The following is a 22,234-nucleotide window of genomic DNA, read 5'->3' as shown; positions in this document are numbered from 1 at the left end:
CTTTTTCGTTTTTCGCACAAACAATGGCCTCTGGTTTTTAGGCTTTTATAATATAATATCTACTTTCACATGTTCTGCTATATAGAATTTTTTTTTTTTTTTTTTTTGCATCCGTCAGTAATGTTCGATCATTTGATGGGAACGTTATTACTTAAGCCTTCTAATGTTTTTTTTTTTTGTGGTCTTCGTCAGTAGTGTACATCCGTCGGTGCAGAATTTTATTACTTAGACAAAAGTTCTGTGCTTTTGTCTTCGTCAGTAATGTACATCCGTCGATGCGGAATCTTATTACTTAGACAAAAGTTCTGTGCTTTTGTCTTCGTCAGTAATGTACATCCGTCGATGCGGAATCTTATTACTTAGACAAAAGTTCTGTGCTTTTGTCTTCGTCAGTAATGTACATCCGTCAATGCGGAATCTTATTACTTAGACAAAAGTTCTGTGCTTTTGCCTTCGTCAGTAATGTACATCCGTCAATGCGGAATCTTATTACTTAGACAAAAGTTCTGTGCTTTTGTCTTCGTCAGTAATGTACTTTCGTCAATGCGGAGTCTTATTACTTAGACAAAAGTTCCGTGCTTTTGTCTTCGTCAGTAATGTACATCCGTCAATGCGGAATCTTATTACTTAGACAAAAGTTCTGTGCTTTTGCCTTCGTCAGTAATGTACATCCGTCAATGCGGAATCTTATTACTTAGGAAAATTTTGTATTTCTAATTCTCTGATACTTGGTACCTGTATGAGCACATCGTTTGAACCATCATTTCATTAATTTTGAGGAATTGGTACATTCTTGATCTATATCTATTGGTGGTACTTCTTCAAATGTTCTATGTTCCAGGGTCGTGGGAGTCTTTGTCCGTCTAGGGTCTCCAAATGATAGCTACCTTGTCGGGAGTAGTGCACGACCCTATAAGGTCCTTCCCACGTGGGACCGAGCTTCCCGTGGGCGGAGTTTTTAGTTGCAGTAGTCATCTTGCGTAGGACGAGATCGCCAATTTCTAGTCTTCTGAGCTTGACCCTTTTGTTATAATACTCATTCATCTTCTGTTGGTACTTCTTCGTTACGTCCGAGGCCTTATCCCTAACTTCGTCTAGGCAATCCAGATTGATTCGAAGTTGGTCGTCGTTGTCCTCCTCGTGGAACACTTCTCGCCTGATGCTGGCCATCCCTACCTCGACGGGAATTACAGCTTCGGTGCCATAGGTGAGCCTGAAAGGTGTCTCTCCCGTTGGGGTTCTTGCCGTCGTTTTGTAGGCCCACAAGACATTGGGCAATTCTTCCGGCCATGCACCCTTGGCTTCGTCTATCCGGGCTTTGAGGATCCTGAGCAGGGTTCGATTAGTTACTTCTGTTTGTCCGTTTGACTGCGGGTGTCCAAGTGACGAGAATTTGTTCTTGATGCCGAGTCCCGAGCAGAAGTCCCTAAATCCCTGGCTGTCGAACTGTCGGCCATTATCCAAAATAACTGTTCTTGGAATCCCGAACCTGCAGACTATATTTCTCCACACAAAGTTACGGATTCTTGCTTCTGTGATCGTTGCTATTGCCTCGGCTTCGACCCATTTAGTGAAGTAATCAATAGCGACGAGCAAGAACCTTACCTGTCCTTTTCCCTGGGGTAATGGGCCGACGATATCAATCCCCCATTGTGCGAATGGCCACGGGGAGGTAATCGTCGTCATCTTTTCTGCTGGCAGCCTTTGGACATTCCCGAACCTCTGGCACTTATCGCACCTCTTGACGAGCTCCGTGGCATCTTCCTGCATGGTTGGCCAGAAATATCCTGTTCTAACAACTTTGCTTACCAGGGATCTAGGCCCGGCATGGTCCCCGCAAATCCCTTCATGGATTTCGTGGAGGACGTACTTGGCTTCTTCCTCGTCGAGACACTTCAGGTAAGGCAAGGAAAACCCTCTTTTGTATAAGGTATCATTCAAAATTGTAAACCTGGCCGCTCTTGCTTTAACCTTCCTGGCTTCCGCTGGGTCACGAGGGAGATGCCCGTCTTGGAGATATGAGACGATCGGTTCCATCCATCCACCTATGTTCTGGATGGAGAATACTGGGACTTCTTCGATGCTGGGGTGTTTCTGAATCTCCATGAGAATTTCCTTGTTCGTTGGTTCTTCTATAGACGAGGCCATCTTGGCGACCTCGTCCGCCTCTCGCATTCGGCTTCTCGGGATCCCGGCGAAATTCAATTTGTCGAACCCACGAGCTAGATGTCCGACCAACTCGAGGTACTTCGCATCCTTTCTTCCTTCGCCTCATACTCTTCCATGATCTCGCCCTATCACTAGTTTCGAGTCACTCGAATGAGCAAGTTCTTAATCCCGAGAGCATTGCCAAGTCTTAGTCCCGTCGCATGCCTTCGTATTCGGCCTCGTTGTTGGTTGCCGGGAATTTTAATTGGACACCATATTGGAGTTTTTCTCCATTGGGGGTGTTTATAATGATCCCTACTCCTCCCCTCTTCCGGGCCGACGATCCGTCGCCTCCGAATCGTCCACCGTCCCGCCTCGTCCATGCCGTCACCATCGTCCGGGAGGGTGAATTCTGCTATGAAGTCCGCTAGAGCTTGCGCCTTGATGGCCGTTCGGGATGGTATTCGATGTCGAACCGGCCGAGTTCGATTGCCCACTGGACCATTCTCCCAGCTGCTTCAGGCTTGTTCATGGATTTCCTGATGGGTTGATCCGTCATTACAAGGATAGGGTGTGCTTCGAAGTATGGTCGTAGCTTTCGCGAAGCCACTATTAGGGTGAAGACAATCTTCTCAATCCTGGGGTATTTGGCCTCTGCTCCTTGGAAGGCTTGACTGACATAATAAACTGGAAGCTGCTTCTTGTTTTCTTCCCGGATTAAGGCTGCACTGACGGCTGTGGATGAGGCTGCCAGGTATAAATAAAGGCTCTCTCCTGTTTTTGAGGGACTCAAGATGGGAGGGCTGCCTAGGTAGCGCTTGAGTTCTTGAAAAGCTGCCTCACACTCGTCAGTCCAGGCGAACGCTTGTTTCAACGTTTTGAAAAATGGGAGACATTTGTCCGTCGCTTTAGAGACAAACCTATTCAGGGCAGCTATCCTTCCTGTGAGCTTCTGGACTTCTTTGGTGGTTTTGGGAGATGCCATGTCGAGTATCGCTTGCACTTTCTCCGGATTTGCTTCTATTCCCCTTTGGGATACCATGAACCCTAAGAATTTTCCCGAAGCAACCCCGAAAACACACTTACTGGGGTTGAGCTTCATCTGATATTTTCGGAGGGTATTAAATGTCTCTCCCAGGTCGTCCAGGTGAGTCCACTCTTCTTTGCTCTTGACGAGCATATCGTCCACATACACTTCCATATTTCTTCCAATTTGCTCGCTGAACATCTTGTTCACCAATCTTTGGTACGTTGCCCCTGCGTTCTTCAGTCCGAAGGGCATTACCTTGTAGCAGTAGAGTCCTTGGCTTGTGATGAAAGCGGTTTTTTCCTGATCATCCTCAGCCATTTTTATCTGGTTGTAACCTGAAAATGCATCCATGAATGTTAGTAATTTATGTCCAGCCGTAGAGTCTACCAACTGATCTATCCTCGGCAGGGGAAAACTATTTTTCGGGCAGGCTTTGTTTAGGTCTGTGAAGTCTACGCACATTCTCCACTTTCCATTTGCTTTCTTCACTAACACGACGTTGGCCAGCCATTCGGGATAATAAACTTCTCGGATGAAGTCTGCCTGCAACAATCTGTTAACTTCTTCCATGATTGCTTGGTTTCGTTCGGGGGCAAAGACCCGTCGTTTCTGCTGGACGGGTTTCTTCTCGGGATTTGTCTTCAACTCGTGCTGGATTATCTGGCACGGTATGCCCGGCATATCTTCGTGACTCCATGCAAATACGTCCAAATTTTCTTTAAGGAAACGAACGAGTTCATTCCTCATCTCGGGAGTTATGGTTGTACCTATCCTCGTCACCTTTGAGTTTTCCCCCTCAACGAGTTCCACCGTTTCCAGGGCTTCTATTTTGTCTTCTTTTTCTCTCTCGATCGTCCATGTGTGGTTTTCTCCTGCAGCTAACACGGCCTGGTAGCATTCTCTGGCCAAGACTTGGTCTCCTTTTACCTCACCGACTCCATCTTCGGTTGGGAATTTTATCTTTAGGCAGTAGGTGGACGTTGCTGCCTTCCACTAGTTGAGCGTGGGCCTACCAATGATCACATTGTACGAAGAAGGGCAGTCCACAACCAGGAAGTCCAGATGGCGGGTCTGCTGCTTCGGGTAGGCGCCTATCGTTACTTTTAGTGTCACAATGCCCTTGGGGTATACCCTGTCACCGCTAAAGCTGACGAGGGGGGACTCGAACGGACGCAGTCTACTAGGACCTAGCTTCAATTGTTGGAAGGCCGACAGGTACATAATGTCCGCAGAGCTACCGTTGTCGACGAGGATCCTTTTAGTATTGAATCCTTCAATTGTGAGTGCTATCACTAGAGGGTCGTTATGGGGTTGCCTGACCCCCCTTGCGTCCTCTTCACTGAAGAATATATCTTGGTTCGTCCGTCTTTGTTTCAATGGGGGTCCCGTATGGACACTGTTTACTTGTCTCTGGTATGCTTTCTTGAGGGACTTGCACGATCCCCCCACAAAAGGTCCTCCTGCTATCGTGCTTATTTCTCCGATCACTTCTTGTGGTTGGGATTGGCGACCTTCATTTTTGGACGAGGGCTCTCGTTGGCTCGTGTTGCCCTCTCTGAACCTGTTGGAGTCCCCCTTCCTCACGTACTTCTGAAGTTTTCCTTTCGTATCAATTCTTCTATCCGTCCTTTCGCATCTCGGCAATCTTCTGTGTAATGGCCGTGGTCCTTGTGGAATCTGCAGTATTTGCTTTTGTCTCGCACATTTGGTGACGAGTGCAGGGGCTTCGGCCACTTCAGGTGGTGTTGATCCTGGATCTGTGCCAAAATTTTGTCAACAGGCATAATTAAAGGAGTAAATTTTACCGGTCGTGGAGCTTTCTCGTCTTTTCGTCTGTCGATGTCACCTCCCCGGCGACTTGGACGTTCCCTCTTTTGCTCCCTGCGTTCGTCTTCCTTCCTTCCTTCCGTCCTTAGCTTTCCCTCGTCTACGATGGCCGCCAGTGCGTCCTCAGCATTCATGTACTTTTGAGCTTTCAACAACATCTCTGCCATCGTCCGGGGTGGATTCTTTGCTAACGAGACGACGAATTCTCTGGACTTAAGTCCTGCCTTAAATGTCGTCAACTGGACTTTATCGTCTGCATCGTCCACCTCTAGAGTCTCCCGAGTGAAGCGTTTCACATACGATCGCAAGGTCTCCCTCTCTCTTTGCTTAATAGTGAGTAAGTGATCCGCTGGTCTTTTGGGACGTTGCCCCCCGACGAAATGGCGCAGGAAAGCACTACTCAGCTGCTCAAAATTGTCGATGGATGAAGTGGGCAATCTCGTGAACCATTCTCGTCCAGCTCCCTTCAGCGTAGTGGGGAATGAACGACACATGATTTCGTCAGGGGGCTGTTGAAGGCCTAAGGTCGTCTTGAAGGTGTTAAGGTGATCTTGGGGGTCTTTGAGCCCGTCAAAAGGCTCAAGCTGAGGTAGTCGAAATTTCGCTGGTACTGGTCGTTCTAGAACTGCCATGGTAAAGGGGGAGTCCGTCGCTCTGACCATTTTATCCAGGCTTCGATCCGTCTTTTCTTTGATCGCGTTTCTTAATTCATCCATCTCCTTCCTCATTTCCTGGAGGATGTCAGAATGCTGCTCTTCTGGGGTTATCGTTCTCTGTCGGTCACTTCTCCCATGGCTATCCCCTTCGTCCTCTTGAACAGCTCTTGACCGGTTCTCTTCTTGTTGTAACCTCTGTCTCATCTCTTGATTCTGTCTTGTAAGTTCTTCGACGGTGGCTGCAAGATTTCGGACCTGCTGCGCCAAGGCCGCTGAGTCCTGGTTGGATTCCATCTCGGAGCCGGTAGGAACCGTGTTCTTGTTGTATGAGAAAGTCGTTCCCACGTACGGCGCCAAACCGATGAAGTTGTATTTCGTTGATTTGCTAGGATTCGTCCGGATGGCTCCCGGAGGCACTCGACGGACTCTGTGGGAGCAGGATTTAATCAAATGGTCACCGGTGTGGTGCCTGCCACAACACCTCCGATGATAAAGTCAGTACGGAAAAAAGACAGTTGTTGAGATATTAGGAATAAAAATAGCTAAAATTGTGATGTAGTTCTTTTTTTGTATGTACCTTGTTTTGGTGTTGAAAGGGTTTTATATACCCTTGGGGATTGTATCCGTTGGGGCATTAATGCCTCTTCTGATAACGTCTTCAGGGGAGTAATGGGAGTTAATGCCTTCCCGTTAGTTCGTCCAGCTGGTCTTGTAACGGTTGAGGCTTTATTGGCAGTATTCAATGGCCTTAACTCTTCCTCTGATGATGACGATAACGGGTTATGTTCGTCCTTGAGGCCACCTCGTCCATGTTTCACCTCGTCAGTCCCATCACCCCAAAAGTTAAAAAGAAACAAATATAAGTTTGAGCCACTTAATTTTTTTGACAACTTCAATGTTTTTTTGGACTTGACTTGACAGCTTCAGGGCCGAGAAAATGAAAGAAAGGAGATTGAGGGGAGATTAGTTTGTCAAAATCCTAAACGGTCTCCAAATACCCTCTAATCATCTCCAAGCGATCGTGATATCATCTCTTAAGATGAGGATGTATAGAAGTTACAAAAGAACAACACATGACAAGTCAAGATACACTCGAAAAATTATACAAACACAAAAATATATGATAAATGGACACACCAAACACAAGGGTACCCTAACTACGAAGCAACATGGGAGCGTCATCAGGATTCTCTCCAAGAATAGTTTCCCAACCTTCACCAGAGACAAAGAAAAAGCTTATTTTCTGGTTTCGAAGAGAAGATGGGGAATTAAGAATTAACCTTGAACTCCTATCCCATGGTTTAAACTCCCAATACTTTGAGATTTTGGATCGTCTTAAACGGTAAAAATGCAAGTACTCATCTATCCTAATGATTTCTCTGTCATTAGCATACATCCACACCACCATACAACAAATCACTATCCTTCAAGAATTCAAGACTAATTGAGCAGGAGTGAGTAAAAGATGATAAAAGAGTTCCCTAATGAAAGGATGAAGAGGAAAATGAAGACTGCTAGCAAAGTCAGCTTTGTAGAAACAAACTTTGTTAGCATATGAATGACACGCTCTATTGTTACCATCAGGAATCCTAACATTAACGGAGGGAGGGAACTGAAATCTATTTCTAATCCACCCCTCTTCCTTCTCTTTTAGAGCACAATGGATACTCCAAGCTTTGTGAGGAATATAAGGGAAGGAAACCTCTAGAGGTTCATGGTCCTCAGAAGAGATTAAGCTCGTTTTGAGCTCACTCGACCTAACCTCCTCATCAGACATTGCCAAAGTCTAGGCAATCCCTACTGAACAATGGACCAAGCAAAACGGAGCAGTACAAACAATCTCTCCCTACAAAAAAACCAACCCCAGAATGCTTTCTACCCATGGACTTAAGCAAACCACATAAACGAGTAAAGAAAAAGGAGATAAAAGGGCAACCTAGCCTAACTGGTGAGTACTCGACCATAAGAGAACGAAAATGGAGAAGGAGATAAAAGGACTTACCAGGATTAAAGGAAGAGTTGGTAAGGAAGAAGAAAGCTCCAGGCAGGTAGAATGGCAAAATGAGTGTGAAAAAGGAAAAAGAGAGAAAAACACTATGCAAGGGAAAACCGAGAAAAAAACTAACACGAAAAGTGTTAAGGACATATATTATGTAATTGGCTAATCCTTTGACAAAATGCACTTTACTTGTATTTGGATAGATCTAGGATGTGTTTAATACTTCAAAGAACATATTGTTCAAGTCTAGTATTAAAGCCATAAAGATTAGACCAAGAAACAAGTGAAGAAAAGGTGTTTATTAAAGCTGGATAGATAGCTCGACACCTGCGAACACCTGCGGACACCTGCGAACACCTGCGGACACCTGCGAACAGATAGCTCGACGGCTAGCTATCTATCGAGGTTTAATGAGGGTCGACAGATTCTATCTATCGAGGTTATGGAAATCAGAATTTTCAGATTTGATTTTCGGCTCATGCTTTTGTATTTGTGTAGGGTTTCTTTTCTCACAACCCTAGACATATATAAGGCTTATTTTAGAGGCCGTCACATAAGAGAATACAAGGAGAACATATGCAAAAGGTGACCGAAGCCTTATTCTCTCCAAAAAGAAGCTACTGCGTCTTTGCAACTTAGGGTTTTGTAACTAAGTGCTTCTTGATCTTCATTGTTGATGAAGTGAAGAACTTTGCAGCTAACATTTTTCTTCCTCAATTTGGTGAGTGAGTCACGTACTAGGATTCATGCAAAGGAGTTAGTCACGTATTGAGATCCGTGCATCAAAGGGCGGCGTTCATATATTGAAGAATTCAGAGGTTCTGAAGCGGTAGAAGATTTCTGCTGTGACTTCATCTACGAGGATTGTAGAGTCTAGGGACAAAAGTTTTGTACTAGATCTAAAACTTCTCTTTACTATAGTGAATTACTTTTCGGGAAGGTTTCTCCCTAGGTTTTTTACTGTGAAACTGGTTGGTTTCATTGGTTTTCTTAGGTCATCATATTTTGTCTTATTTACTTTTCCACTGCATATGATTTTAACATGATATTGATGATTGTTTGTTTTAACAAGTTTTATGCATAATAAATCTAATTAACAACTTGAGTTTAAAACTTATTAATTCTATCAACCAGGTTCTAAATTTCCCAACAAGTGGTATCAGAGCGGGTACACTTTGATTGGATTAATTTCCTGAGTGTAATCCTTGACCCCAGTTGTCATGGATCGTGGAAAATCTCTTTTGATTCCTCATTTATTTGATGGCACTAATTATGCATACTGGAAAGTTCTTATAAAAGTTTCTTTGCAGGCTCTAGGCGAACATGTATGGCAAGATGTTGATGTTGGCTGGATTTAAGCCAAAGGAATCGTCGGTGGATTGGGATGATGGAACAATCATAGCGGAAAAATTCAACAGTAGGGCCTTGAATGCTTTGTTTTATGGGGTGACCAATAAGAAATTCAAGAAAATATCATCCACGAAAGTTGCCAAGGAAGCATGGACCATTCTTGAGACCACTTATGAAGGTACCAAGGCAGTAAAGACTGTGAAGCTTCAAAGACTCACTAGTAGTTTTGAAGAAATAAGGATGGAGGAGGATGAGACCTTTGATGAGATCTATGCTAAACTCAAGGATCTTGTGAATTCTGCCTTTAATCTTGGAGAATTTATAGCATAATCCAAAATTGTTAGGAAAATCCTTAGGTCCTTACTTGAAAGATTCCATGCCAAGATCACTGTCATTGAAGAAGTGAAGGACATTGATCAATTACCTTTAACTGAGCTTGTAGGGAACCTTCAAACCTATGAGATGGGATTAGGCTCAATGGGAAAAGGTAGAAAGAGTAAAAACTTGGCTCATAAAGGTATAGAGGAAGAGATTGAGGACTCTGAAGATGAAGATGAAAGTGAAGATGAAGATGATGGGGAGAATGAGGATCTAACTTTCATAACTGATGAGATTATCAAGCTTCTTCAATTTAGGAAAAAGGATAAGGGCAAACCTCCAAGGAAATCAAAATCTTTTAGGAAGGGTAAGAATGAGAAGCCCATCATCCAATGCCATGAGTGCAAATGTTTTAGTCATATGAGGATAGAGTACCCAAACTACCTTATGAAGGAAAAGACCAAGAAGTCAGATGATAAAGGGTTGGTTGCCACTTGGAGTGACACTGAAAATGACTTTTCTGATGAGTATGTGGATGAATGTAGTCACGTTATGGCCTTTGCTGCCTCAACCAATAGCGTGATTGTGGAGAGTGCTAGTGACAGTGAGGATTCTTCTGATGAAGAAGTACCTAAGAAGTTGACCCTTCAGGAAGCCTATGATAAGCTATGCACTAAATTCATAAAATCTGAAAAGACTTCTCATCTTTGTAGAAAAGAACTTAATGAGGTAAAAACTGAAAAAGCTTATTTATTAGTCAAACTAGATGAGACTACAAGGTTAGTTGAACTCTTGTTGTGGAAAATACCTCATTAGAAGAGAATGTCAAGAATCTTGAGGTTGAGCTTAGTCAAGCTAGAACTCAAATAGAAAGGATGTCTAGTGCAAAGCTTGAAGAAGTCTTGAGTGCTCCAAAGCTTAGTTTTGATAAGACTGGCTTAGGATATGCTGTTTCCTTCGACCTCTCCTCTTCCAGGGCTTCTGGATCAAGGACTGTCATTGTGCCTCAATCCGAGAAAGGTAATAAAGGTATGAAATCCAAAACTGTTTTGACTAATTCTAAATCCTTTATTAGACCTCATGTTTGTCACCATTGTGCTGTTTCTGGACACATTCGTTCTAATTGCTTTAAGTTGTATCCTCAAAAGCAAGTGTCCAAACGGTCACAGGTTTCCTTTCAATAACCTACACCTTTGTTTGGAGAGTTATTAAAAGCCTTGAACTTTTTAACTCAATTTCAAGAGAATCTTAATTCTTCAATGTCCTTTAGTAGACATACTAGGACACGTGCATTTTCATCTTCACGGCCAAAGACTCGTGTTGTGTGGGTGAGAAAGGAGCCTAAGACTTAATTGTCTTTTCTGTTTGTCCTTTGCTTTAATTCTTTCTATCTAAAATAGGACTCTCTTTGCTTCATTTCTTATCTGCATTTTTCTATCATGCTTTCATGCATATGCATCTTTCTTTCTTGCTTTCATGATTGTTTGTCTATTTTTTGTTTGGTTGTTTAGTCTTTATTTTGTTTTGTTTTCAAAATAAAAAAATTTGAAAAATCAAAAAAATACAAAAACAGTGTGTTTGTATACATCGGTTCTTGTGAACCTTAAAATGGCCATTGAAACAAAATTCTCTAAACTTTGTATCTTTTGTAGCTTAGATGAGCATCTTTATGCACAACTAAGCAAGTGAGTTTTGTGACTCTTTGTTTGTGATGAGTAAGGTTAAGTGATCTCTTGTACTTAACACTCGTATAATTCTTTTTTATGAGAAGGACTAGAAAATCCTAAGAGAAAGGCATAAATAACCATTTTACCACTGTTACCTACCAATCTTGATATGACATCCGTATGCTTCGGCATAGCAAAAATGCAATGTTAATGACATCTGTATGCTTCGGCATAGCAAAAGTGCAATGTCAAAAAGCTTAACATAAATGGGTATTTCTTTTCTCTCTCTTGTATACCCATGCATGATTTACTTGATAAAATAAAATATCCATAGAAAATAAAAGCAAAAAGAACAAAATGCTTTAAAATATGATTGCAAGCGTGTTTTCTAGGAGATGTGGGAGTTATAGGATGTACCTCGAAGGTGATAGTCTCCATCAAATAGTTATAATTGTGTGAGTTAAAAGTGATTTTCTCATATCTCAAATCGTCATATAGAGACACTTGTGCAATCTTGCAATATTTTTCACACACAACACGCAATATTCTTTGCTACTCTTGATACATGTGCAGGTATAATGTGATTTGGCCATCACAAGGTTTACATGTGTTAATGTGTGCTCACTAAACTGTCTTGACTTATTTTTGAAATATAAAATTGGTTAGACGTGTTTAGTGTGTGTGTGCTTGTGTTTTGGATCAAAATGCATGACATTTTTCTTGTTGAGAGATGTTTTTGAGAGATCAAAATGTTGTTTGGATCTTTGGTTGAGTTGCATGTGTGATTGCATTCATATCTGTGTTTTTCCCTTCTTGAAAAACTATTTTTAAGCAATCTCGACACCTCCTTGACACCTCTTGATACCTGGCTTATCTGTCGAGATCTTCAGTTGATTTTTTTTATCACAATCTCGACTTCTATCTATAGCTAGGTGGATTGATTGAGAAAGTTCCTATCCCCTCGATAGCTTCTCGATAGCTGTTCGATCCATCGAGGTATGCCCGATAGCTTCTCGACACCTCTCGATCCATCGAGATCCTCTGCATGCATTGTTTTTTCACATGTTTTGCATGTTTCTCTTATCTTGTTATCCATAGCATCTTGTTTCATTACATTCATGCATTTATATGGATTCTTTGTACCCCCTTGATCATCTTTATGTTTCTTGGGTAAAGCTTTATAGCTTATTGTACCATTTGTCAATCATGACAAAAAGGGGGAGAAATTGGAGAATTTGTGGTTTCTTTTTAAGATTCTACAAGTTAGGAGGAGAAATACATGCTCTTGTAAGGGGGAGATGTGTTTCATCTTGTTAGGGGAAGTGTTTACCTCCTTGTTGTTGCAGGAGCTACTTTTAGCTTCTTCTTCTTGTACCTTAGGTCTTGTGACCATGTTTACATACATTGGGCTTATCTTTGATATATATGTGATGATGTATGTTTTCTTCACCTATCTCTACATGTGTTGTTTCTTTTCTCTCTTTATACACATGTTTCTTTCTTTTTTTTTTGTATGTAATCTATTATTTCTGCTTCACACAAAGATGCTTTGATGTGTTTTGTTTAAAGTGTTTCAAAAATACATGTTGTCAAAGTCTACTTGCCATGAACTCTCTTCTTGCAAAGTTTTTCAAGAGTTTGTGTTAGGGTAGATTTTATTGTATTCAACAAGTGAGTATGAGTTGAGTGTTTTATGACTTTTCTCATATGTTCATTTGTTTGTTGTGATTTTGTCATGGATTGCCTAAGGAGGAGATTGTTAAGGACATATTTTATGTAGTTGACTAACCCTTTGAAAAAACGCACTTTACTTGTATTTGGATAGATCTAGGATATGTTTAATACTTCAAAGAACATGTTGTTCAAGTCTAGTATTAAAACCATGAAGATTGGACCAAGAAACAAGTGAAGAAAATGTGTTCATTAAAGCTGGACAGATAGCTCGACACCTGCGGACAGATAGCTCAACAGCTAGCTATCTATCGAGATTTAATGAGGCTCGATAGATACTATCTATCGAGGTATCAATCGAGGTTACGGAAATCAGAAGTTTTAGATATGATTTTCGGCCCATGCTTTTGTATTTGTGTAGGGTTTCTTTTCTCACAACCCTAGACATATATAAGGCTTATTTTAGAGGTCGTCACATAAAAGAATACAAGAAGAACATATGCAAAAGGTGACCGAAGCCTTATTCTCTCAAAAAGAAGCTACTGTGTCTTTGCGCCTTAGGGTTTTGTAACCAAGTGCTTCTTGATCTTCATTGTTGATGAAGTGAAGAACTTTGTAGCCAACATTCTTCTTCCTCAAGTTGGTGAGTGAGTCACGTACTGGGATCCGTGCATTAAAGGGCGGCGTTCATATATTGAAGAGTTCAAAGAATCTGAAGCGTAAAAGGTTTCTGCTGTGAGTTCATCTACAGGGATTGTAGAGTCTAGGGACAAAAGTTTTGTATTAGATCTGAAACTTTTCTTTACTATAGTGAATTACTTTTTGGAAAGGTTTCCTCCCAGGTTTTTTACTGTGAAACTAGTTGATTTCATTGGTTTTCATGGGTCATCATATCTTGTCTTATTTACTTTTCCACTGCATATGATTTTGACATGATATTGATGTTTGTTTGTTTTAACAAGTTTTATGCATAATAAATCTAATTAATAACTTGGGTTTAAAACTTGTTAATTCTATCAACTAGGGTCTAAATTTCCCAACAAAAAGAAAATCCTAACTGTACATGTGTCATAGGATAGATGAAATGCATACTCACAATAAATGCACCATGCATGGAACGCGAAGTGACAAATCTCTCTATTCCTACCTCATCCCACAAACAAAGGAAGGAATAAGGGGACAACTGATGAGTCCAAAAACTTGGAACCGTCTCACATTCAATGATGAAGCTAGGTGTGTTACCCATTTATTAAAAGCATTCAAGCCAAAGAGTAACGCATGGAGGAACAGTAACAGAGTTATATCCATCAAGACATTAACCTGTAACGCACTAGCCATTGCAAATTAAATACAGAGACCCGTAGCTCATCAATGCAAAATTAGCTATAAAAGGAGAGAAAGATCCGAGCATTAAGGTACACAAAATTCCACCCAAAAACTACTCCTAAGCCAAACCTTTTCTCTAAACTCTTTTTCTGACTTAATCATCGAAAAGTTTTTGGCAAACACCACATAGGTGTACTCCATTTCTAGTTTGAATCTTATTGCAGGTTTCTTTGTCAGAGATGCGCTCAACTACTTTCGTCCATCAACATAGACGAGGAACTCAACTGCAGATTTCTGCATCATCAATTACTATGGTTGAACAACAATAACTAGAATACACATAAATTGTTCAACTAATATCACGTAATCTATTGCATAAATAATTTTGGGTCAAAATAGGATTTTCGAAAAATGTTTTCCTAATAAGCCAAAATGGTGAATAGCATTTTCTACTTTTGAGAATCGGGAGAAGTTTTCAACAATTTCCCTATATCCACCCTCCATTCATTTCTTCATGCTCTTAACACCATTACCACTACCACTTTCACCATGACTACCACTACCATTATCTTTGAGGCCACCACAAACAGTACTCCCACCTATACTAGTATTCTGTCTACATGAAATATTAATGATTTTTTAAGCATATTTGATAGGCCAAAAATGTGTTGACCCCTTGTGATAAATTAACCAATTAATTAGCCAAGTGAATTAATTAGGTTCAATTACATGTAACAAGTGTGGCAGCACAAACAAATCACTAATTTACTAAATATGCTGTGAAAAATAAATTTACACGGTGATTTGTTTACGAATGGGGAAAACTTACACGGCAAAAACCCCACCGGGTGAGTTTAAGGTCATCACTCCCGAGAATTCACTATTATCACAACAAGCGGTTATAAGTAAAGGAATCCTAGTATCTTATACAACCTACAGTTGAACCCTTACCCCAATACCCAATTGGACTTGTTCTGTAGTAACAATCTCTCCTTGTATTGCATGGCTTCTAGTACGTGACTAACTAATAAATGTGCAGATCTCAGTACGCAACTTTATCACCAACTTAAGAAGGATATTGGCTGCAAAGTTCTCCTGTTCTTCAACACATGAAGATCACAAAGTTGCTTGGTCACAAAACCCTACGGTGTACAAACACAGCAACTTTTTCACGAACTAAGACAAACTAGGTTTTCGGTCACACTTGAGGAATTATGCTCTTGTGCAATTGTGCTCTTGGCTGTGTAACCTGGTATGGCCCTTAAAATAATCCTTATATATGTTTAGGGTTGTGAGAAAAGAAATCCCAAACATATATTCACGGATTGTATAAAAAATCAGAACTAAAAATCTGAATTTCATAAACCTCAACAGATACCTTAGCTGTCGAGCAGCTGTCGAGCCTCGGGCTGAAACAACTCTTTTAAACCTCGATAGATGCTAGCTGTCGAGTTTTAATGAACAGCACTTCTTCACTTGTTTCTTAGACAGACTTTCATGGCTTTAACACTTGGACTTGAAACCTTATTTCTTGAAGCATTAAACACATCCTAGATCTACCTAATTACAAGTAAAGTGCGTTTTGTCAAAGGATTAGCTAATACATAAAATGTTGACATATGTTCCTAACATCCAATCACATATGTCCTAACAATATTAAATGATGTATATAAAAGGTTTTGAAGATCATATTCAGAGTCGCAACAATACACATAAAATTAGTCATTGTATTTTGGAATTTTTTTTTTCCACAAACAATGTGTTTTCAAGGAAACTATTTTCCACCCAAGCAATAGGAATTTGAGACAATACAATTATCATATCTTGTCGATAGAAATACAAAAAAATTAATTTGAAATTAAAAGGGAAAATGGAATTGGATTGGAAACTCCAACGTTTCACCTCCCCTTGTGTGGATTGTGCCTATTTCATGGGTCATGTACTTAAGCTAATAACATCATCAATTATAACTTAATTTAAATTCATTCTCTGTTAATGTAGGAACCAATTTTCTTGACATGATACCTCATGAAAATTCTCTCATAAATTTTCTTGCTTATTTTCGGTAGCTTATTTATTCGATAAATATGAGAGAAAAAACTAAAAGTTAATTTATTTTCAAAACAAAAAATAAAATAGAACTTGCAAATAGTAGATAATTTAAGCAAAAAGATAACTTTTAATAAGTTGTGAAACGCACACTGATAAATATCTCATTTATTCAATTAATATGAAAATGTGCCAACACACTAGTTCAGCAAATATGGATCAACATTAATTCCCTGGTAGTTCTTGATTTCTTGCATAGCCTTGTAGATGGAATCTATGCCTTCATTGTACCATGGTTGAGATGTACTAAATCCTCCCTCTGCCAAGGATACTAGATAGTTATTCTGGATGTAGGTATTGTCCATTATAAAGGGCTCAGTCCAAAAGTCACTAAACGATTGTTCAGGTGTTTCCAATGTAGTGAGATTATCTTCTGCAATCCAGTTTATGCCAAATAAAGGAGCATTATCAAAGCTCAAGGAGGGGAATTCACTGGAAGACGTTTCTAGGGGTAATTGGGAGCTCTCCATAACTTGGTAAGAAGGGGAACTGCTTACAGAATTGTCAGTTTCCGTTTTCCTAGCTATATTAGCATCATGCTGGTAAGCTTCATTGGACAGGGTTTTCATCCTGGATATTGTAGGATTATTCTTGGTGCACTTCTTCAAGTGAGCGTGCCAGTGGTTTTTTATATCATTATCTGTTCTTCCTGTCAAGCTTGCCGCAATCATAGACCATCTACAAAGAAAAATACATGGAGTTTAGATGGAAGTTTTTTTTCTTTTTGGATGAATGAGAAGATTGAATTGCATCAAGTGAATAGAGTGTAAAGATCAAGCAACAACACCTATTAGCAAAACTGGAACACCAGTATATACATTAAATCTGTTGGGTGCACGTGACACCCTTTTGGGTTCCAGCACACCATTAATCAAAGCTCAATTGATGAGCTTGCTTCCTCAAGCTTCCAAAGTCACCTTTTGGTTTAATGCAAAAGCAGACCAATGCATGGGAAGGTCTGACTTCTCTTATTGAGAAGTGATGCAAGGCGTCTCTCACACGCCGAGGAGAAAAGAAAGAAAAAGAAAAGAAAGGCCATTCGGCCTGGCAGAGTGCTGAAGAAAACAGAGAGCCCTTCCGTCATTTTTTTGAGTGAGTTACAGAGAGAGCAAGACACAGAAAAATGGAGAGAGCTTCAGCCATTTGAGAGGTGCAGTCCGTTTGAACAAATAGAGAGAAACACAGTGAGAGTGTGAGAGAGTGAAAAAGAAAAAAGAGACATTTTTCTTTGCTCAAGTTACACACAAGGAAGATAAATTGGTAGAGTTTTCATAGAGTTTTTGAATGCTACAACTATGGAGTGTTGGAGTATTCAGAGGAAGATTTTGCTACTAGTTTTGTGGTGAGATTGTATTTACTTCTTGAGTTTTATTTGTTATATATTCAATTTATTGTGGACTTAAGTTTAGCATAAACTTGATAGTTGTAATCTCTATTTTATAGTGGATATTTTTCGGAGCTGCCCGTGGTTTTTTCCTCTACACCGGAGGATTTTCCACGTAAGATTTGGTGTGATTGTGTTTATGTGGTGCTGGAATTTTTTTTTGTTGCCATAATGTTGCTATTGCTTGGTAGTCATTAATTTTAATTCACGCATAGACGTAGGGGAGATTAGGATTTTTCCCAACAAAATCTAACTCAAATACAAGGGTTTATATATAAGTTCATTGAAGAATTAATTTTGAATCATTTCAAAGAAAAGCTGACTAATTATGGTCACATATCTTTGTTACTTACAGACAAATTTAATGCAAACATAAGATGCTTTTGAGTTTCACCATGCCTACATGTTTATGCTAAATTCTTCAAAATGACTGGCATGCGTGAAGTAGGTTAGCTCATAAATATTTGTTATCGAGTATGAAAACATGCAAACAAGCAAAAGCGCATGGAAAGATGGGGAGAATTTGTATATAAACTTATGTTCATCTACAAAGTCTTCCTAAATTCTTGTTGAAGAATTTGAAAGTTTTTAAGTTCGTACTTATTGCCTAGTTCTTCATGCAATTTGATGATTATACGCTCTTCTTCTTCTGTGTAGTTTCCTCGTTTTACACCTGGCCGGAGGTAGTTCATCCATCGCAGTCTGCAACTCTTCCCACACCTCGATAAACCTGTAAACCAATTTATAACCAAAAAGGTTGATTAGCATGAAGTACAATACCGCAATATTCCATTTATTTATTTATTTATTTATTTTTTATATATTTGGATTTTCTCAGGAAAGAAAAGTATTACAGAAAATGGAAGACAATGATAGTTGATAAAACCGTGCATAAAAATGAACAATAAAAGTCAAGGAAAATGTTCGCAGAATAGTTTTCTTTGCCATAAAATTAAAACTAGAAGTGCTTAAACACCATGTTCATCTTTTATTAATTTGAGAGAAGCTGAGTAATTAGACAGCCTTAATTAGTTAAACATTTCATGAGACAGTAAACATGATGACCACTAAAGATACAAATAGTGTTCTCTTTTTTCTTATATAGAAAAAAATACAAATGTGCTTGGATTGATTACTATCAGCTCCAAAATATAATAGTTTCTTAAATACCTGCAAATTTGGGAAGTTCCCGCCAGTTCCAATGACCAAATCTCTGAATATAAGCTCTTAATTTATTATCTTCTTCTACACTCCATGCACCTTTCTTTAGTCCATTTTTATCATAGAAGGGAGCTCTCACCATCTCTCTCTAAATAAAAATTTTGAGGTCAAGTAATTCCCTAGCTCTGAGTAGCACATTTATACAAAAATTTTGAGTTGAAAAATGTACATTATTTATACAATGATTACAACCTTTAAGGGGGGGCCTATCATATGTTCGGTAAACATAATAATATAAAAAAACTAGGGTCCAATCTGAAGTTGCAACGAAAGGGCTTTTGATAAATTAACGATTCCATGGGTGGAAAGGTAGTCCGTACTCCTTAGAATGTGTTACATGCAGCAGCATAAGCTGAATTTCCATAGTACCATATATGTGTGACTGGTAAGTAGATAAACTAAAGAAAAATGGCCAAATTAGACTAAAATTATGTAGAGCCTAATGTGAATGGTAAGTGAGGTTGAGATCAAGTTTTGGCAAGCTACGTTACCTCAAACATCATTTCATGTCGAAGTAAGTTCCATCCAGTAGTCCATGGGTGGAAAGGTAGTCCGTACTCCTTAGAATGTGTTACATGCAGCAGCATAAGCTGAATTTCCATAGTACCATATATGTGTGACTGGTAAGTAGATAAACTAAAGAAAAATGGCCAAATTAGACTAAAATTATGTAGAGCCTAATGTGAATGGTAAGTGAGGTTGAGATCAAGTTTTGGCAAGCTACGTTACCTCAAAACATCATTTCATGTCGAAGTAAGTTCCATCCAGTAGTCCTGTTGGTGGTCCCTCATCGACGTCATCGTTATACAATTAAAGACAGAAAACAAAACAATCACCGATGGAAAATTTACAAACAAGCACATGCAGACTATAACATAGCCAGAGTCGGTCAAAAGTATTGACTCGAAACAGTGATCAAATGGAAGATGATATCATTGTTAGATCAATTTCCCACATTTTCATTTATTAAAAGAGGGACCAAACTGATGTTGCGACGAAAGTGCGGTGATGGATTTAATAAGTACTCTTCACAATGTGTTACATGCTTCATTCGACATGTGCATTATAAATAATTGTCCTCTTGATGAATTCTCATAGTAGTCATTACTATTAAATAAAATTAAAATAAGCTCCTATTCTTTCTTGCCCTGACATATATAGGAAAACATTATTTAAGGCATCTGAGAAAAAAAAAGCAAGAATTAAGTACGTGCAAGAATCAATTTTTGGAAAAGGAAAGACAAAAAGAAATGATTACTAACCATAAGTACTTGCTGTGCGGTAAGATACGTACAGTCAACAATATTGTTTTGAATTCATGGTTGCATGGTCAGATGAAATGAATTTGAGACAATTTCTGACACTCCAATTTGCTTTTGAACCAAGAATTTCGCAACCTTCTTAATAAATCACTTAAAGCTCAGAAAGGCCATCACATTACTATTAGTTTCAGCATCCAAATTTTTACGTGCATTTGCGTCAAGAACATGTTGCGCACGTTTGACAAAGCATGCCAACCCATTATGCCTCGTCATAAAATATTGACTAAAAACAGTTTTTTCTTTTCTTTTTGAGACTTTTGTAATTCAAAATCTAAATAATTCATGTCATTGTTTCAAATATAGTACATGACTTATGAAGGTAATAATTACTTTAGTATGTTTTTATTTTAATGAGGAAGTTTATACGTATCATTGTCCTCTCCTCTTTTGGTTGGTTCTTTTTAATACATTATTTTTTGGAATTAATTTGCATAGTTGAGAATACAATTTCTCTCTAGTTACTCGCACTGAAATAAGTTTAGAAATCTCGCTCAGCTTTGTCAACCTTGCGAATGAAAATATCCACACTTTGGCAAATAAAAATAATGCATAATCGTGAATGGACAAATATATATCATGTGAATTTTATTTTTATAAAGATTGCCAGTGAAACTCAATATTATTATCCTTTTCTGTTATCTTTTGTGACATTACCTATCTGTTTGGATAAGAAAAAAACTGCGTCTACGTTTTGCATGTTCTGTTTTTTTTTTTTTTTTTTTTTGACCCACGCTCAATAGCTTTTAGGATACTGTGCACTATTCATGCACTGTTTATGTACTGTTCACGCACTATTTATGGGACTCACAAATATTTTATTCAGAAAAAAATATTAAAAATGAGTCACACGGTACTATTCACACATTTAAAAATTATTTTGCTACAGTGTTTTTAGTTTTCAGCAATAATTTCTATTCAAACAGACCCTATATTTTAATAAAGTAAAGAATGAGTTGTTTTGCAATAAATACAGCCTAATTACAGTAAAATAAATAGCAAATATAAAAATTTAAAAAAAAAGAGACAAAATTTTCTAAAGAGAGAGACAGGACAAGCCCAATAAAAAAAAAAAAGGATTAACGCTCAAGTTCAACATCTTTGCTTGACAAAGTCTACATTGAAAGGAATATGACGATTAAAATAAACAAAGTTTAATTAATATTTGAATCTTTTACGCTTAATTTCCTGTAAAAGTAGTTGAGATCCTCAATGCTGATCTGTTATAGTCGTAACGGGTCACTCTTTTTGTTTTGTGTTAGCGATACATTTAAAGTGTACAATTTTCAATAAAATTGCAAATTGTGTCTAGATAATAAAAAGCATTTTTCAAATTCAAATAACGTTTTCTTATAATAGTTGAGTTTGCAAGGTTTTACAAGTTTTTATCTTGACATTATTTTTTTACTTACAACTAATATTTTGCTACATCAGTTGGATGTGTAATTTTTTGTCAAATTCTTTGTATCCATAGACTTTCTCAAATAGTAAAGTCTCTTAAGAAGAAAAAAAAAATCTTTTCACCAATCAAGTCAATTGACCCTTGGATTCAAAACCAATCCAAAACCCCAATTGAATTGGCCATACAAGTAACAAACCAGTGTAAGCTAGGGTAGTCAGATGGATGAGTTTGGGTTGGGCATAAGTAAGTTGAGTACATAAAACTCATTTAATCAACTAATTATAACCCAAACTTGACCCAACCCAATTATAATAGGTTAAACCCAACCCACCAAATTACCCAATATTCAATGAATATATACAAAAATGGGTAATTACACTCTCGTCCCTTGAGCTTTTGGGGACATGAGACTCCACCACAAAATTGAAAGGAAAAAACACTTTCTCTCCCTTGAAATTCGATTAACCAAACTTTGTTAAATTAATATTAAAAATGTTATATACTAACTTGCCCTTTTATTAAAGGCTTGTTTCAAAAATTATCCTCCATTTTAGTATTAAAATTCATTGTTTAAAATTTTTAACTAAACTTTGTTATTATTATTTTCTCATTTTTCAACGGTTTATGGAGAGCTTTGTTGTAAAAATTAATTTGTTGCTTGAAATATTTTGCTTTTTTATTCTAAATTTATTAGTTATTTTTTTACTAATCATGATTAAACTTTTGTGGAGAGATTCTTATAGAAATTTAGAATATTTACTTTTATAAACGAAAAGAATGGGAGTGTTAATTTCTTTAAATCTCAAG

At 38.6% G+C, this 22,234-nt stretch overlaps 2 protein-coding genes across 3 annotated transcripts; both read right to left on the bottom strand.

Moving 5' to 3' along the window:
- Positions 1–4,171: 4,171 nt before the first annotated feature.
- LOC142639846 (uncharacterized) lies at positions 4,172–5,955 on the bottom strand. Its single transcript, XM_075813983.1, has 3 exons — positions 5,665–5,955; positions 5,025–5,409; positions 4,172–4,935 (listed from the first exon to the last, which is right to left on the bottom strand). The coding sequence occupies exons 1-3, from the start codon at positions 5,953–5,955 to the stop codon at positions 4,172–4,174; spliced, it is 1,440 nt and encodes a 479-aa protein (XP_075670098.1).
- Positions 5,956–16,194: 10,239 nt separating this feature from the next.
- Positions 16,195–20,977, bottom strand: LOC142641086 (transcription factor MYB30-like). 2 transcript variants are annotated; one of them, XM_075815461.1, is made up of 5 exons: positions 19,436–20,977; positions 19,198–19,342; positions 18,656–18,794; positions 18,086–18,215; positions 16,195–16,779 (listed from the first exon to the last, which is right to left on the bottom strand). In XM_075815461.1, exons 2-5 carry the CDS (start codon positions 19,306–19,308, stop codon positions 16,242–16,244), a joined length of 918 nt encoding a protein of 305 aa, XP_075671576.1. In that variant the 5' UTR covers positions 19,309–19,342; positions 19,436–20,977; the 3' UTR covers positions 16,195–16,241. The 2 variants fall into 2 exon arrangements, with proteins under 2 accessions (XP_075671576.1, XP_075671577.1); XM_075815462.1 differs by having other exon boundaries at positions 19,198–19,296.
- Positions 20,978–22,234: the final 1,257 nt, after the last annotated feature.

The sequence above is a fragment of the Castanea sativa genome, chromosome 6 (genome assembly GCF_040712315.1).
Source record: "Castanea sativa cultivar Marrone di Chiusa Pesio chromosome 6, ASM4071231v1".
Taxonomy (NCBI): domain Eukaryota; kingdom Viridiplantae; phylum Streptophyta; class Magnoliopsida; order Fagales; family Fagaceae; genus Castanea; species Castanea sativa.
The sequence above is the reverse complement of the archived record's forward strand: the minus strand, read 5'-3'. Positions and strand labels throughout refer to the sequence as shown.